The 17,297-nt window shown below is 37.8% G+C and overlaps 1 protein-coding gene across 1 annotated transcript in view; it reads left to right on the forward strand.

Annotated features, from left to right (window-relative positions):
- Positions 1-554: 554 nt before the first annotated feature.
- The window catches only part of fer1l6 (fer-1 like family member 6), a 33,502-nt gene continuing 16,759 nt past the window's right edge, over positions 555-17,297 (forward strand). Inside the window, exons 1-25 of the mRNA XM_079821852.1 lie at positions 555-710; positions 1,362-1,441; positions 1,631-1,748; positions 1,845-1,899; positions 2,013-2,144; positions 2,227-2,289; positions 2,365-2,443; positions 2,540-2,696; positions 2,785-2,971; positions 7,769-7,961; positions 8,131-8,453; positions 8,577-8,685; positions 10,028-10,184; positions 10,287-10,407; positions 10,490-10,590; positions 11,229-11,319; positions 11,669-11,788; positions 12,113-12,265; positions 12,367-12,544; positions 12,672-12,796; positions 14,409-14,543; positions 14,671-14,817; positions 15,003-15,110; positions 15,889-16,050; positions 16,192-16,363. Coding sequence (XP_079677978.1) covers positions 694-710; positions 1,362-1,441; positions 1,631-1,748; positions 1,845-1,899; positions 2,013-2,144; positions 2,227-2,289; positions 2,365-2,443; positions 2,540-2,696; positions 2,785-2,971; positions 7,769-7,961; positions 8,131-8,453; positions 8,577-8,685; positions 10,028-10,184; positions 10,287-10,407; positions 10,490-10,590; positions 11,229-11,319; positions 11,669-11,788; positions 12,113-12,265; positions 12,367-12,544; positions 12,672-12,796; positions 14,409-14,543; positions 14,671-14,817; positions 15,003-15,110; positions 15,889-16,050; positions 16,192-16,363 — 3,283 coding nt within the window. The 5' untranslated portion in view covers positions 555-693. The remainder of the gene's footprint in view (positions 711-1,361; positions 1,442-1,630; positions 1,749-1,844; positions 1,900-2,012; positions 2,145-2,226; positions 2,290-2,364; positions 2,444-2,539; positions 2,697-2,784; positions 2,972-7,768; positions 7,962-8,130; positions 8,454-8,576; positions 8,686-10,027; positions 10,185-10,286; positions 10,408-10,489; positions 10,591-11,228; positions 11,320-11,668; positions 11,789-12,112; positions 12,266-12,366; positions 12,545-12,671; positions 12,797-14,408; positions 14,544-14,670; positions 14,818-15,002; positions 15,111-15,888; positions 16,051-16,191; positions 16,364-17,297) is intronic.

The raw sequence follows: 17,297 nt of genomic DNA on the forward strand, positions 1-17,297 counted from the left end.
AATGAAAATTGTGTCATTATTTACTCACCCTCAAGTTGTTCCAAACCTTTGAGTTTCTTTGTTCTGCTGAACACAAAATAAAATATTTTGAAGAATGTTGGTAATCAAACAGTTGATGGTAGCCATTAACTTCCATGTATGGGAAAAATACCATGGAAGTCACTGGAGTCCATCAACTGTACTATCCCTTTAAAGTACTAACAATGCCCAATTTTATGTTTATAAATTTAACATAAAACAAAGATCGATAAATGCTGTAAAATTGGCATTGCTTTGACTGATGTATAGAAGCTTCCTGTAAAGTGGCACCACCAAAGTACAGATGGAGAAGCTCGACTGCCAAATGTTCTTTTATGGCTTCAGTGATATTTGATAAGGGAGAATGTTTGAGTGCACTTTTCTTTTTTTTACTGTAATACTATATAGTTAACATGTTAAAAACTACAATATAACATTTATATCTTTATTCGCTAATTGTTTGGTGTCACAATCATTTAATTCTGAAATTTAAAAAGCTGTATATGGCCTCTATTGAGTTTCCTAGAAACACACATGCCAGAGTCTTCCACCCTTGTTTGTAATGCAACAGAAAGTCAAACAGACGTTTGGGAAGGAAGTGCACTCACTGTCTCGCTGGATGGAGTGGGTTACAGTCACAGTTTCTGAGCTGGATATTTTCCCTTGAATGAAAGAATGGACCGAGATAATGGGTAAGCTCAAAATGGTGTTTTATTCAGCTATATAAAGCAGAAGATGATACTGTCATTATTCATTTGAGGTTTTGTTCTCATTCAGTAGTGTGAGTGCAGTTAAATCAGTAATGTTATATGAAGTGTCCCCAAATAAGCAAACCAAAAGTGACTGAGGCAAGGAGCCCAAACTCCACCAGGTGACAGAAATGGAAAAAGAAAACTTGATGTCTAAAAATTTAGCAGATGCTTCTATAAAAAACAACAAACTTGCTCATTGGTCCAATGGTGACAGTTCCAGTTTCAACAGCAAACTTACCAACCTTTCTATTCCTAGTTCCAATTCTTAACTACTAGGGCTCATTATTATAAGGAAAATGTTGGAAAGATTAGCAAAAATATGGGCAAAAAAAGGAGATATACAGTATGGGGTTTCACTTTATTTTAAGGTGTCCGTGTTATAGTGTAGTTATACATTTAAGTACTGAGTAATACAAATTAACTGCATATACGTTTGGAGTAAGTTGCATGTAATTATACATAATTTATAGTTATTACTACAGTAACTACATGTAACGTGTAACAAGGACACTAAAATAAAGTGTTACCCAATATGATTAGACTTGGGAGGAGTTATTTACAATGATCTGATATTTCAATGTGTTTTTGCAGCAAAAAGTTTGGAATAAAAGGGAAGAAGAAACAAAGGAAAGGACACAAGGGTGTCGTAATTGCAAACAAGAGTGCTCTAGGTAAGGCCATGAAAGCAAACACGACGTTACGCAAGTGAAGATGTAGAACATTTCATGCGGATTAACTGCATGGTTTTGTTGACACAGAATTTAAATCCATTAATTCAGACATATAGCCACTGATCCTGAGCACTACACAAATGCTTGTAAACCAAATCTGACTGAGCTGGTTTAATCTTTATATTTTAGAGGCAGAGTCTGAAACTAATCCTGCCGACCCAGACGTGGTAGACGTACCACAGCCTGAACTCGCTGAAGCCTCCACCTCGGCACACGATTCCTTCAGACAGATTGTTAATACTAAGAGGCAATTCTTGTTTTCCTCTCCAATCTTTGCACAGCGTGTTCTTTCTTGTAGTTTCTGTACCACATCTATATCATTTCACTTTTTTATGCTTAAAAGGTGTAAACCTGTGGCCAGGATCTTGGAAGCTGAAAGCAAACCACAACATTTCCAGGTAGAATTCAATATAACTTGAGCAAAAGTTGCCGTTTGAACCCAGCTGTGAGGTGCTAAAATTGTTACTCTTAGTATTGAAAGATTGCCAAAACTCTTATGTTCTTCCTATAGATCTCCATCAATATAACAGAGGCTAGGCAGCTGATCGGAGATAATATAGATCCTAGTGTCGTGATTGAAATTGGAGATGAGAAAAAGCAGACATCTGTGAAAGAAGGAACCAATGCTCCCTTTTACAATGAGGTGATCATACTGTCTTTACTCTCTGAAATAATGGCATTAATGGAAATCATTTTAATAACAATGGTCTTCTCATGCCCAACAGTATTTCGTGTTTGACTTCTTTTGCAATCAAGACATCTTTTTTGACAAAGTCATCAAACTATCTGTAAGTACATATGTAAACAAAATGTTTTTCTCCTCGTGACCTGGCAGAGCTCACATTAGTGTACTTCTCCCAAAGGTTATGCACTCAAAGATCATGAAGAGCTACTGTGTGGGAATATTCAAGATTGATGTCGGGACGGTTTACTCCCAACCTGGTAAATGCTTGGAGATGGTAGAGATGGTGAAACTAGAGATTTGGAATATTGGTTATTCTGCTTGTAACACAATAAATCTTACCCTTGCTGTGCCAGGCCATCAGTTCATCAATAAGTGGGCCATGCTCACAGACCCCGCTGACATCCGCACAGGGGTAAAAGGGCACTTGAAGTGTGATATCAGCGTGTCAGGAAAGGGAGATGTTGCACTGCCGTCCCAGAAGTTCAGTGATGTAGAGGAACAGATAGAAAAGTAAGATATAATTTTTTTTTTATGGCACAATAAAGACTGGAGGTTGAATGTATCTCATGATGTTAAAAAAATGTTTGTCCACCCCCAGGCACCTCCTGATTCCTGAAGGCTTAAGCCCTGAACGGCCATGGGCTCGGTTTTACGTGATCGTGTACCGAGCAGAAGGTCTTCCCAGAATAAACTCCAGTATTATGGCCAATGTGACCAAAGCCTTTGTTGGAGACACGACAGCCCTCATAGATCCTTACGTAGAGGTGTCATTCTTCGGTCAAGTTGTAAGCTCACAATCCAGTGCTTAAACAAAACACATACACACTAGGGATGCCACAATTCTCAATATAACTTTGAACCGTTCGGTACGGCATTCACGGTTCAATACGCGCTTGTGAATTGCTTTTATTTAATTATTTTTCTACACATTCTATCATTTGCCTCCATCCCAAAATACTGAACAATGCGACACACATTCACATCACACGTTAGTGGTGGAGTTATACTCACGGAACACTATAGTTATTCACAATCACGAAAGTTCATTATTTGCATGCCTTTTAAAGCCTTGCCGGTTAAACATTTCATTTGCGTGCTTATGCCCTATTTTAACATGTGCTTTTCTGAGCGTGCACACTAAAAGCCTGTCAAACACGTGATTACTAGACTAAGTAGTCGTCTTACTGCTCTAATACTGTCAAAAACACATAAGGTTTACATAAACACAGTGGGTTATGTCTAAAGAGAAAGTAAAATCGGCTTGTGTCTGTATATTAGATGAGTGCAGGGACTATAAACTACGAATGTGTATAAGGGTTTTTTTAAGTAAAGTTTAAGTAAGGTTTTTCGAGTCCTTTAAGTAAAATAAAGAAAGAGTATTGCAATAAAAAATAGTATTTTTTCTACTTAACCTCTTGCTGTTCCTGTCGCCTAAGAATATAATAGCAAAAAACTGATGTGACAAGCCAACAGAACCGAACCAAACTGAAAACCGTGGTTAAAAAAACCGAGGTATGTATTGAACCGTGGACTAACTGTATTGTTGCATCCCTAATACACACACACCCATAGGGCCAGGGGGGTATTCCAGAAAGCAATGTTAACTTACCGTCAAATATACCCTGAACTCCCGGTTCATTAACCCAAACCTTGCTTACTCGAAGTATGCTGGTTCCAAAAACGCGTCCGGGAGTAACAACTCAGACAACTCAGAGTATGTTAACCGTGAACACACAAGACATTCTCAACAGAGCGACGAATCGATGATTCACCATAGAAACGGAAAAGTGCGCCATACTACTTCCTCCTTCTTCTTTTGTTTAATGGAGCTTTACATAACCTACTTAGTGCACATCGCCATCTATATTTTTGTTTAATAAGCAATCTTTATTCACTGAGAATATGGCTTATATTGTTTGTGTGATGCTAATTAATTGAATGCAGATCCATGTGTGAGATGACAATAAAATACATAATAAATATATTTGAATTGAATTAACATTTAAACATGTTATAATAGTGCTTTAGAATTAATATATAATATTGTATATTATAACTGTAACTATATAACACATTTAGTTATATTAATATATATAACACTTTGAATTCTTCTTAAGCAAACTAACCCTGGAACATAACCTGCTCCGGAACAGGTTATGTTCAGAGAATGAGTTGCTATGGCTACTTACCTGAAAGTTACCTCCGTTTTTGGAATTGAAAGTTGAGGTTATCCACTTATATAACCTGCTTTCAGCAATACCTGTACAGGGCAAATTAGCATGAGAGCGCGATTCCAAAAAAGCGCAGATGGGGGTGTAAAGTTCTGCGCGTGATACTGACAACGCACAAATTAAAAAATACAGATGCAGTCGAATAATTTTCATAATGCCCAACACAATCTACCAAGAGCAGCGCAAATTAGTGTCTAGTTTAAGACATAATTTTTTTAGAAGGTAAATAATGGAGCAAATACCAGTAAATTGACGAGTGCAAACCTTAGTAAATCACCTTGCATTATTAATTTTGTGTCCACCCCTTTTCAGCGCTAATTTTCACTGCGTGAAAGGATTTTATGTTGTCATTTTTATTTGTTTGTTTTGCTTTAAATACAACCCCAAATCAGAAAAAGTTGGGACCGTATAGAAAACGCAAAAAAAAAAAAAAAAGAAGTGATTTCTAAATTTACTTTGACTTGTATTTCATTGCAGACAATATGAACACAAAATATTTCATGTTTTGTCTGGTCAACTTCATGTCATTTGTAAATATGCATCCTTTCTAGTCATTTAGACCTGCAACTCATTTAAAAAAAAGTTGGGACTGTAAAGCATTTACCACTTTGTAATGTTGCTATTCCTTTTCACAACACTTAAAAGACGTTTAGGGACTGAAGACACCAAGTGATGAAGTGTTTCAGGTGTAATTTTGTCCCATTCTTCCTGCAAACAAGTCTTAAGGTGGGCAACAGTACGGGGTCTTCGTTGTCGCATTTTGCGCTTCAAAATGCGCCACACATTCTCTATTGGAGACAGGTCGGGACTGCAGGCAGGCCAGTCAAGTACCCGTACCCTCTTCCTCTGCAGCCAGGACTTTGTAATGTGTGCAGAATGTGGTTTTGCATTGTCTTGTTGAAATATGCATGGACGTCCCTGGAAAAGATGTCTTCTTGAAGGCAGCATATTATGCTCCAAAATCTCTTTGTACTTTTCAGCATTAATGGTGCCTTCACAGAAGTGCAAGTTACCTTTGCCAAGGGCACTGACACAACCCCATACCATGACAGACCCTGGCTTTTGGACTTGTTGCTGGTAACAGTCGGGATGATCCTTTTCTTCTTTGGTCCGGAGCACACGGCGTCCATTCCTCCCAAAAAATACCTAAAATACTGATTCATCTGACCACAGTACACGTTTCCACTGTGTGATGGTCCATCCCAGATGCCTCCGAGCCCAGAGAAGTCGACGGCGCTTCTGGACACTGTTAACATAGGGCTTCCTTTTGGCACTGTACAGTTTTAACTGGCATTTGTGGATGTAACTACGTATTGTGGTACTTAACAAAGGTTTGCCAAAGTAGTCCTGAGCCCATGTGGTGATATCGCTTATAGATGAATGACGATTCTTGATGCAGTGCTGCCTGAGGGATCGGAGATTACGGTTGTTCAGCTTAGGCTTGCGCCCTTGTCCTTTACGCACTGAAATTCCTCCAGATTCCTTGAATCTTTTAATTATGTGATGCACTGTTGAATGTGAAATATCCAAATCTCTTCCTATCTTTCTTTGAGGAACATTATTTTTAAACATTTCAATAATTTTCTCACGTATTTGTTGGCAAACTGGCGATCCTCTGCCCATCTTTGCTCCTAAAGGATTAGACCTTTCTTGGATGCTGCTTTTGTACCAAATCATAATTACAATCACCTGTTGACATCACCTGTTTCAAATCACATCATTATTTAACCATTTTACCTCATTACTAGCCCTAAATTGCTCCTGTCCCAACTTTTTTTGAAATGTGTTGCAGGTCTGAATGACAGGAAAGGATGCATATTTACAAATGACATGAAGTTGACCAGACAAAACATGAAATATGTTGTGTTCATATTGTCTGCAATGAAATACAAGTCAAAGTAAATTTAGAAATCACTTCTTTTTGCGTTTTCCATACTGTCCCAACTTTTTCTGATTTGGGGCTGTATTTCTATATAGCTTTTCTATATAAAAAAAGTAATTTTAGTCCTTCAGTTTAAACATATTTATTTCAGTTAGTTGCCAAGACATAATTTCTAACTATGTAGCTTTTTATTTTATTTTAGCTTTATTTCATTATTATTGAGAACAAAAAAACTATTTTTAATCATTTTAGCTACGTATCTCCTTCCATACAACAGCAGGACATTTTGAGCTGGGCATGTCAAGATCGAGAAAGTCTGATTCTTTTTTGGCATCAGACGCTATGTCAAGTTTAAAAGTTCAAATGTCACACGTCTCAAGCATTGCGCTCTTTCCTGTTTGATGTACAGTGCCTTGCGCTTTTGAGTGCAAGAATGCATCCTGTGTGAATGACCTGTGCTTTTTTTTTTTTTTTCAAAATGTATGTGTGTTTATAACCCTTATGTTGCCCCGCCCCTTTTCAGCGCTGTGCTCGTTGTGTTCTGTCTTCCGGTTTGTATTTTCATAGCATGAAAGTTATTTACGGATTTCTGTGCCAAATACACTCGAATTCGAATACGTTTCGGAAAGTTTTTTTCAGAGTATGGTCCTGTATGAATTCATAAAGGGCGGAATTGCTTGTATGGGCACTTCTCCTGGATGAGCATGTGCGCACATCAAACAGAGCAAGAGCACGCCCATCAATGAGCTTAGTTTGAGTTATAGAGGCCGTCGGCAGCGCTGTCCTTTTGTTTTTAAATCAACAATGTCACTAAGGAAGTGTGCTTTTGGTTGTGAGGGACAGATAATCTTGTTCAGCTTCCCAAATAACCCAGAGTTAAGGAAACAGGGGATGCAGTTTGTTTTTCCGGAGCAGCAACGGAGTTCTGCAAGTGTGTTTGTTTGTTCACGGTCATGAGTTGAAACCACAGGCAGTGAGTGAAACTGCATCAAATGTCTGTTTTGTTGGCAATCGGCACATAAGTGCATATAATGTCAACAACACAAACGAATAGTGAATCGAACGTTATCCAGGGATAATGCCACGATGTAGTGTGTGCTCGTGACTCTTTAGCTCCGCCCACTGCACACCTCCACAAGTTCGGCTGTTTTCGGAAAGAATCAGTACAGCATATCTGTCTTTTATAAATATGATAAAACTAAAGACTCTTCAGAGATATGAAAGATGCAATACTACTCTACAAGTACTCAAGATTAACATGAGATTGGCAGAAACTGTGTGTGTTATGTACCCTTCAACTCTACAATAAGTAAATCCTTGCAAAAAGGAAATGCCATAGAAATATACAGATCTACCACAAAAATGTAAAGATTGCTGTGCTCTTGTTTCTCTGGCACATAAGGTCATTATAGCAAGAGCTGTGTCTTCCGAAATGTCTTCCTGACACTTGTTTTCTTTATGATTTAAAGGGCAGGACGTCTACTCAGAAGAGCACAGCAGAACCAGTATGGAACGAGCAAGTGGTGTTTAAGGAGATGTTTCCTCCACTGTGTCAAAGACTGAAAATTCGGGTTCTGGATGAGGGGAGCATGAACGATGTGGCCATTGGGACTCATTACATTGATCTGCACACCATCTCAAACGACACTGATGGAGATAATGGTTCGCCATTTTTTGAATGATTTTGAATTGAAGTATTTGAACATGCATTTGAAATGTCTGAATGTTATTGTATTAGAAAAACAATCTACAAAATATCAAACCCAGTGGCATCTGCAAACAAATGATGGTAGCTAGTTATATTCTTTTTTCATTCATTGCATTTCTCAAGGTTTCCTGCCCACATTTGGACCGGCATGGATCAACCTTTACGGCTCACTTCGAAATTCCACACTGGTGGACGACAGCCAGGAGCTGAACGAGGGTGTTGGAGAGGGGGTGTCCTACAGAGGCAGGGTTTACATAGAACTCATTGTGGAGATCCTGTCTGGAGGTGCTGAATCTAAATCCCTGCTTTCAAAGATCAGTCTAAAAGATACCAAGGGAGGTAAAGCAGTGGCGAAAGATCCCAGAACTGGGACAGGAGCCGGAGGTGAGGAGGATAAGTCCAAAACTATAGGACCCGAGGTGATGCCAGTGGAGCCCACACAGAAGGTGTTTGCAGCAGTCACTCTCCTTTTTACTCCATTCTTCAATCTTTCACTTTTTTTCAATCTTTGTATATACATTTCCATTTATATTTAAGCTACCCTAGAATTTTTTTTTAATTGCATTTAGGTGAATGATGAAGACATGGAAACCTTCCTGCTCTTTGGCTGTGTGTTCGAGGCTTCCATGATTGACAGAAGAATCGGTGATAGACCTATCAGCCTTGAGTTCACCATTGGTAAACAGAATTTATACATTCAAAAACATAAATGGAACTTTCCACAAATAGGTTCAAAATAGGGTCTCTTACCTTTTTCATTTTTGTCATGGTAATTTGCTTAATCTGCAGATTTGTTTTTCTTTTCAATCAGTTTTTTCATTAATTAAAAAATTTGGTTACAGGGTTGAAGAGTTAAGCTTGATGGATACAGCTCTTTTTGATTATCAATTGTAAATCATTTGGTAACATGGTTGCACACAATATATGGGGCACAGATAAATTACTTAAGGCCACAATGTCATTTATTCGCCGCTAGAGGTTGCTTATTCAAAACAAAGACGTAGCTTGATGACCCTTGATTTCGCAGAGTTTTTATTATACCGCAGATGACCGCTTCCGCATCTTCCGGTCATGCGTATGTGGAGTAATGCAGTGCAGTTTTATTTGATCAGTTTTAATCCAAAAATCTTACATATTGTGCCTTTAAAAAATAAAATAATAATAATGTACTCAGTGTTTGGTAAGTTACTCTAATAAAAGTAATTCATTACTAACTAATTACATCATCAACTGTGTAATTAGATTACTGTTTACTCTCTCTAAAAAGTATTGCATTACTTATTACTTTCTAAATCCCATATCAACCTCCACCAGTTGAACAATACAAGGATAGATGTTTTTAATTCTATCAAATAAATTATATTAAATTGCAAAAATGATTCTTGAACTGACCAAGCATATTAAAGGGAGAAGGTTACATTAAAAACATACATTTTTAACATTAGATGTTACATTTTGATTTTAAATTAAGAAATTAAAAATGGTTTTAAATAGAATTATTTTAGCCTATACAGTATTTCATGCAATTACATCAGAAGTAAATATAATAAAATTTCAGAAAAAGTAAGAGTAATCCCTTTTTCAAGGAAAGTAATTAACATACAGTAATGAATTACTTAGTAATACATTACACCCAACACTAAAGCCCAGTTTCACTGACAGGGCTTAGATTAAGCCAGGATTAGGCTTTAGTTCAATTAGGCCATTTAAGTAGCTTTTATAAATGTGTCTTAGAAAGAAAAGGAAAAAAAAACATTACTGGTGTTAATCTTGAAACAAAACAGTCTCAAGTGCATGTTGCTTTCAGTTAAAAGAGCTCAAACGTGCATTTTAGTGTGGGACTTTGTGTTTCACTCGGGGTGAAATGTACTAAATGTAATTTGAACGTTTGAGTGGGGGTATGAAAACATTTAATATTTTGAGAAGGCATGATAGATGTCATTATTACATAAAACCCGAAGAGCTAACAATAATATGATGGTATAAAATGACCCCTTTAAATGTGTACTTGTTTATTCAGGTAACTTTGGGAACTTAATTGACGGTGCTGCACCACCTCATTCAAAGAAAAGGCTTGAAGATGTCTCTGTTACCACTCCTCTTCTGGACACCGCAGCAACAATGACGTGCAAATCCACTACAACACCAGAGAGACCTCTTTTCGGAGATGCGCAGAGGTGCTCATGTGCAAACAACACTAATAAGTTTATCCCTTCGTTAAATAATGGGAAATACTTTATTCATGAGCAAAACTGGACCCATAATCTTGTTTTGTGCAGGCACTACATGCACTTACCCATCACAGCGCAAAAGCCCTGTGTGTATGTTTATGGAAGCTGGGAGGATCGAGCTTACCGACTCCATCACGCCAACATGCTGGACACAATTGCCCTGATGTTTGTATGTGAGCCTTCAACACAGTTTAATTAGATAACCACATGAACTACTAACTGATCACACTGTCATTTTCCTGGGTTGTCAGGAGGAGGGAATCGCTAAGGTGGCAGAATTGGATAAAATGTTGTCTCCAGAGGCATGGACTCTCATGCACCATGTTCTTCGGGAATTTAGAAGAGATGCCAGGTAGGTCTAAAGACCCTAAGGGACTTAACGGAAATATTTAGAGATACCAGAAAAAAAAACAATTGCACTCTTTACAATTAGTAGGGGTCAAAGAGTTTAAATGTATTATTATAATTATTTTCCCTGCCCTGAGGTCCCCTTAAAATGTTAGTAGAGCCTATATGACGTGACAGGGTGAACAAAGTTGAACACCCAATAGGTGTCACTGTTGTGTCAATTTAGGCGGAGGAAGTTCCACGTTCTGAAAGTTACAATGTTTTCATAGTACATGAGCCCTATAAAATGAGAGTTTGAATGTGAATGTAAATGTATTATGTAATTTCTGTCATTATCATGTACTCACATGTCGTTCCAAACCTGTAAAACTTTCTTTCTTCTGTGGTCCAGTTCTTTTTTCCTTTTTCTTTTGGGTCTATACAATGAAAGTCAATGTGGTCTGTTTTTTTGGACCCCATTGACTTTCATTGTTTGGACAAAGACAGTTGGAAAAATTATTATTTTGAAGTCATTCAGGTTTGGAACAACATGAGGGTAAGTAAATCATTTTTGGGTGAACTATCCCTTTATAAATTCTTCCTTTCTAATGTACGCTCATTAATACAATTCTACAACTGGATGTAACATTATGTTTATTTCAGGGAGTTTATTGCTTTTGCTGAAAAGAAGGTGAAGGGAAGCAACTTGACCTTACTGGACAAAAAGAGGCTCACTCTGTGCAAACAGGAGCTGGTGGGTCTTTTATGCTCTCATAAGCTGTTTTTTCTCTATTTGTAAAACTTCGGAAGAGCTCTCTGTCTTTTATTATTCCTGTATGACTTTTCCTCCTCTATCTAGTCCTCATTTAGTCCTCAAAACTCATTTGTTTCAACACCAAATTCTAATAAAATATGTAATGAAATTCATTTGTAGATGCCATTTTTAATTGTCTACAAACTAATGTCAATCAGTTAGGTATCCCTTTAAATTAAAAAAGATGTTTAAGATCACAAGAACATAAACTCTGTCAAGTGTATTTAAATGTTTGACTGGTTGTGGATGTTTATTTGGCTAATCTTTGGTTTTATTTGCTGCACTTCAGGAAAGTATGACTGAAGTAGCAGGAGGACTCCTTGAGCCCAAGAGGAGATCTTTGACTGTAAAAGAGATGCTGCTGGAAGTCCAGAAAATTAAAAAGAAACTGAGATTTCTGGTGGAAGAGGTTGTTATTTTGTGTCATTATGTTATACAAAGCCTTGAACTCTCATATGTATAATGTAAGGTTATATATTATTTTAAGGTGACGTAGTTACATTGTACTTTCTTAAATAAGTTCTGAGTAATATTAATTAACTACATGTACTTACCATAGATTTATGGTTAGGGTTTGGTTTAGGGTTAGTTACTTGTAATTATGCATAATTTACTGTTATTACTATAGTAAGTACATGTAGTAACGTGTAACTATGTCACCTTAAAATAAAGTGTTACCTAATGTAAGTCTACATCATTACTAATATTCCTCTTCATCTCATGCCTGTCTTAGCCTCAACACACTTTACCAGATGTGTTTGTGTGTCTGGTCAGTAATAACAAGCGTCTGGCGTATGCCAGAATCCCTGCTCGTCACCTGCTCTTCTCTGAAAGCCCTGATCAGAGAGGCAGAGACTGTGGGAAGATCAAGACCCTGTTCCTCAAGGTCTGACTCTGAACTCTGATATCAAATGCTAACCTCTAGCTTTAACTTCTAACTTTTAAAAGGAAACAGTCATTACATATTCATAAAAATGTGTCTTTCAGCCTCCATGGAAGCGTGGGCCGGGGTGGACCGTCCAGGCTAAACTTGATGTGTACTTATGGCTGGGAACTTGCAGAGATTCATCCCACATGTTGGACAATCTCCCATCAGGCTTTGAACTTGAAGGCATCCCACCAGAGGGCAGGACTGGCCCTCCTCCTGAGTATTTACTCTATACAGGCAAGATTGCTCAGCACTCCATGTTGCTATAAAGAATTATTTTTCTTTGTCTCTGTTTCTTTTTCTCTGTAAGACACTGATTGGCATGTTGTCTTGATGTTTGGCCCTGTATGTTGTTGGTTTACAGAGAAGCACATGTTCCAGCTGAGGGCTCATATGTACCAGGCTCGTGGTCTTATCGCAGCAGACAACACTGGCCTCTCAGACCCCTTTTCCTGGGTGTCTTTTCTGTCCAATAGCCAAAACACTGGTGTAAGCATGAGTTTATGTGATGACATTCTAGACAAAAAATTATAGATGACACTGTTGACTGCACCACTAATATACTTTTCTTTCACTAGTTTAGATTAGATTCATACTGTTATTGTGCAGAATAAAAGTACATATATATATATATATATATATATATATATATATATATATATATATATATATATATATATATATATATATATATATATATATATATATATATATATATATATATATATATATATATATATATATATATATATATATATATATATATATATACACATACATACATACATACATACATACATACATACATACATACATACATACATACATACATACATATACATATACATGGTATATAGCCTATGCACTTCTGGTTAGATGGTAACTGGATTTTGTGGATCTTCTACATTGCCAAAAGTATTGGGACACCACTCCAATTCTTTGAACTCAGGTGTTCCAATCACTTTCATGGCCACATGTGTATAAAATCAAGCACTTAGGCATGCAGACTGCTTATACAAACATTTGTGAAAGAATGGTTCGCTCTCAGGAGCTCAGTGAATTCAGGTGTGGGAACAATTGGGAACAACAGCAAAATCACAGAGCGGGGTCAGCGCATGCTGAGGCGCACAGTGCGCAGAAGTCGGCAACTTTCTGCAGGGTCAATAGCTACAGTCCTCCAAACTTTGTGTGGCCTTCAGATTCAGCTTCATGGAATGGGTTTCCATGGCCGAGCAGCTGCATCCAATCCTTACATCACCAAGAGCAGTGGAGACGTGTTCTTTGGAGTGACGAATCACACTTCTCTGTCTGGCAATCCGATGGACGAGTCTAGGTTTGGTGGTTGCCAGGAGAACGGTACTTGCCTGACTGCATTGTGCCATGTGTAAAGTTTGGTGGAGGGATGATTATGGTGTGGGGTTGTTTTTCAGGGTTTGGGCCCCTTAGTTCCAGTGAAAGGAACTTTTAATGCTTCAGTATACCAAGACATTTTGGACAATTTCATGCTCCCAACTTTGTGGGAACAGTTTGGGGATGGCCCCTTCCTGCTCCAACATGATTGTGCACCAGTGCACAAATCAAGGTCCATAAATACATGGATGAGCGAGTTTGGTGTGAAGGGACTTGACTGGCCTGCACAGAGTCCTGACCTCAACCCGATAGAACACCTTTGGGATGAATTAAAGCGGAGACTGCGAGCAAGGCCTTCTCATCCAACATCAGTGCCTGGCCTCACAAATGCGCTTCTAGATGAATGGTCAAAAATTCCCATAAACACACTCCTAAACCTTGTGAAAAGCCTTCCTAGAAGAATCTAAGCTGTTATATCTGCAAAGGGTGGGCCAACTCCATATTAAACCCTACGGACTAAGAATGGGATGTCATTAAAGTCCATGTGCATGTAAAGGCAGGCGTCCTAAAACTTTTGGCAATATAGTGCATGTATAGAAGAAATTTTACATTTTAGAAAATGTACAGAAACGTGAGAGCGACATTTTACAAATACTCTTTTTGATTCTGGATAATTAGTTAATTAATTAAAATTGCCACAAAGCAAATTATTTTGTCATGGTCATTCATTGTTCAAATTGTATTTTTTCAGATCATCAAGCAAACATTGACTCCCACATGGAATCAGCTGATCCTGATAAATAACGTGTCTCTGTATGGAGGGCTTCATGATATAGTCCAGGAGCCACCGCTAGTTGTGATTGAAGTGTATGATGACGATGCGGTGGTAAGGACAGCACATTCACCTAAGTATACAGACCACAAATATAGTACTTCTCTTATGGTTCTGTAATTGAATTAAGCTTGATATGCAGCTGAGAAACAATTGGGGCACAATGGTTTTCTCTCTCCAGGGTACAGAGTACCTGGGATCAACAGTGGCTGTTCCTGTAGTCAAACTGTCAGAGGAGCAATACTCCCCTCCTCAGCTGCAGTACAGTCCATTGTTCTGTGGCGGCCTGTCAGGAGGAGACATACTAGGAGCCTTTGAACTCATTCAGGTCCAGTCTTACAAACACAACACGTGACCGTAATATGCATTTACAGATGTGGTTGATAAGTTATTTATTACTATTACTACTACCACTGCTGCTACTACTACTACTATGAGTTATGTATGTTCTACAAACATGTATAATCTAATGCAGATACTAATATGCTGTTTGTCTTACCCATGATGCTGTAGATCTCAAAGTCAGGAGAACACGTGCTCCCTGATTTAGATGAGCCAGATGGAGGGGTTATCCCTGTACCTTCATACATCCGGCCTGTGCTCTGCAAGTACCGAATTGAGGTGCACAATCTATAACTTATGGTCTATGTGTAAAGTACAAAAAAAGCAAAACAAATGGAAACACTTCATGACCGTTCTTATAAAAGCACATTGCATTGTTCTTTAGTTTAACTGACAGCTGTAAAAATGCATAGATTTCAAGCAGTGAATTGTAAACATATTGCTTATATTTTCATAGTGTGAAATGTTTATTTTTGGAGCCATTTTATTCCAAACAATGATCATAAATTCTTTATTTATGCTTTATTTTAGCGAGATTGGTGGTTCTAAGTCATTTGAATTCCAAGCCCATCGTTATTATTAATTATTGATTGTAACTGTATAAGGAAAATACCATACTAATTTAAATAATTCGGGTTTAACCCCGCCAGTACACTGCGCTGTATAAACATCTTTTATGCGTCAACGTGTGACATCTACTTCCGAAACCTTTTAGTCAGAGCTTTTTCTGCTGTTGTCAAACCACTATATCTCGACCCTACCATTTCCCAAAAGTGTTGTGAAATCCTCTTAGCTTCATAGGCTTCTTTTGAAAGCCTCTTAGTATCTGAACAGTGTTTTTATAGGCAAAACTGCTTGGTCTTTATACCAGGTCTCACTATTATTAGGCGTCACATTTGTTTTAATTTTTTTAATTTGTAATCTGTATTTTGGTATGTATAACATGGATCTACCCTTTTTAAGTGAATTAATGTGGCTTTTTCAGTGTACACTATTAATATTTTGCCTGTATTTTTTAATACAAGAATTGTTGAGTTTGCATTTATGTGCACTGCAGGTTTTGTTCTGGGGCCTCAGAGAACTGAAGAAAGTTCAGCTCTTATCTGTCGATCGGCCTCAAGTTTTTATCAAGTGTGCAGGGGCAGGCGTCAACTCCTCGGTGATACAGAGTTACAAGAAAAACCCGAACTTCACAATACTTGTGGATGCCTTTGATGTGGTAAGTCAACTGCTACAACAACATGGCTCTCTGTTTAATGTTGACACGTATGGTGTCGTCCCCATCGCATCGCTCGTGTGATCTATCGCGTGATGTTCTGCTGATCTCAGCATATCTCTGGCTGCTGTTGTCTGTCTGCAGGAGCTGCCTGAAGACGAACACCTCCTCCCTCCTCTCACCATCACTGTGGTAGACTGGAGGGCCTTTGGACGGAGCACACTAGTGGGTAGTCATATGATCAACAACTTGGCATTATTCAAACACATCCCTTCACCGATCCAACAGCCCCAACAGGAGGCCAGAAACATAGCAGGTGATGCATGTCCCAGTTACAGTCACAATAAAATCCCCAATAAATGAAAAATAAACAGTCAAACAGAGACAACACAGTCAACACAATCTAACCTATACATCTAGTACCTAATGTTATACAAATATTATAATCCAGAGTCCCCAGTAATATATAATATAATCAGAGTTTGACATTCAGCACATTTCAGCACATGTTGTGCTCACACCCAAAGTTCATGCACCTAAAGCCGCCTCTCAGTACTAAATTGAGTTCTTTTTCACTGCTTAACCCTCGTGCACTGTTCGATTTCTGGTTTCACCCCTTATGGTCCGGGTCAAATTGACCCTAATTGGATTCAATACAATTCCCCAAAAATCACACTATGAAAAAACACATACAATCAGGTACAAACAATTAACTTTTAATATCAATACTTTTCACACATTACAAAGAATAAATATCTGAATTTACGATTTATAAAAATACTTTTAACCATTTTTATTTTTAAGATTGGCCCTTAGGACACTTGCCTTTATACATTTAGAACAATACTATCTTAGTCTAAACCTAAAGTAATCTTGACCAACTATATAGCATTTTAAAGCTTTCAGACTCTAATTTTCATATTTGGTGACTGATTTTCAAAAGATGACAGAGCAGGAGATAAATAGCGATAGATTCGTCATTTGTGATGCGGTACCAAACTATAACGCACGTTTTGACTCATTCCATATGTTTTTTTTATATGCATTTTAGAGATTGAATTCAAATCAAATATTAACATTACTGCCCAAACTACTTCTCAATAGGATGTCTACTTCATAGATATTTTGAAAAGTATGAAAATATAACGTTCAGATCACTCAAACCATATATGGAAATCGAAGAGTCTACATGTCATCTAGTGGAAAACGTTGGTACTGCACACAAAAACGTTTTTTGAGATATCAACCTA

This window comes from Gobio gobio, assembly GCF_949357685.1.
Source record: "Gobio gobio genome assembly, chromosome: 7".
Taxonomy (NCBI): Eukaryota; Metazoa; Chordata; class Actinopteri; order Cypriniformes; family Gobionidae; genus Gobio; species Gobio gobio.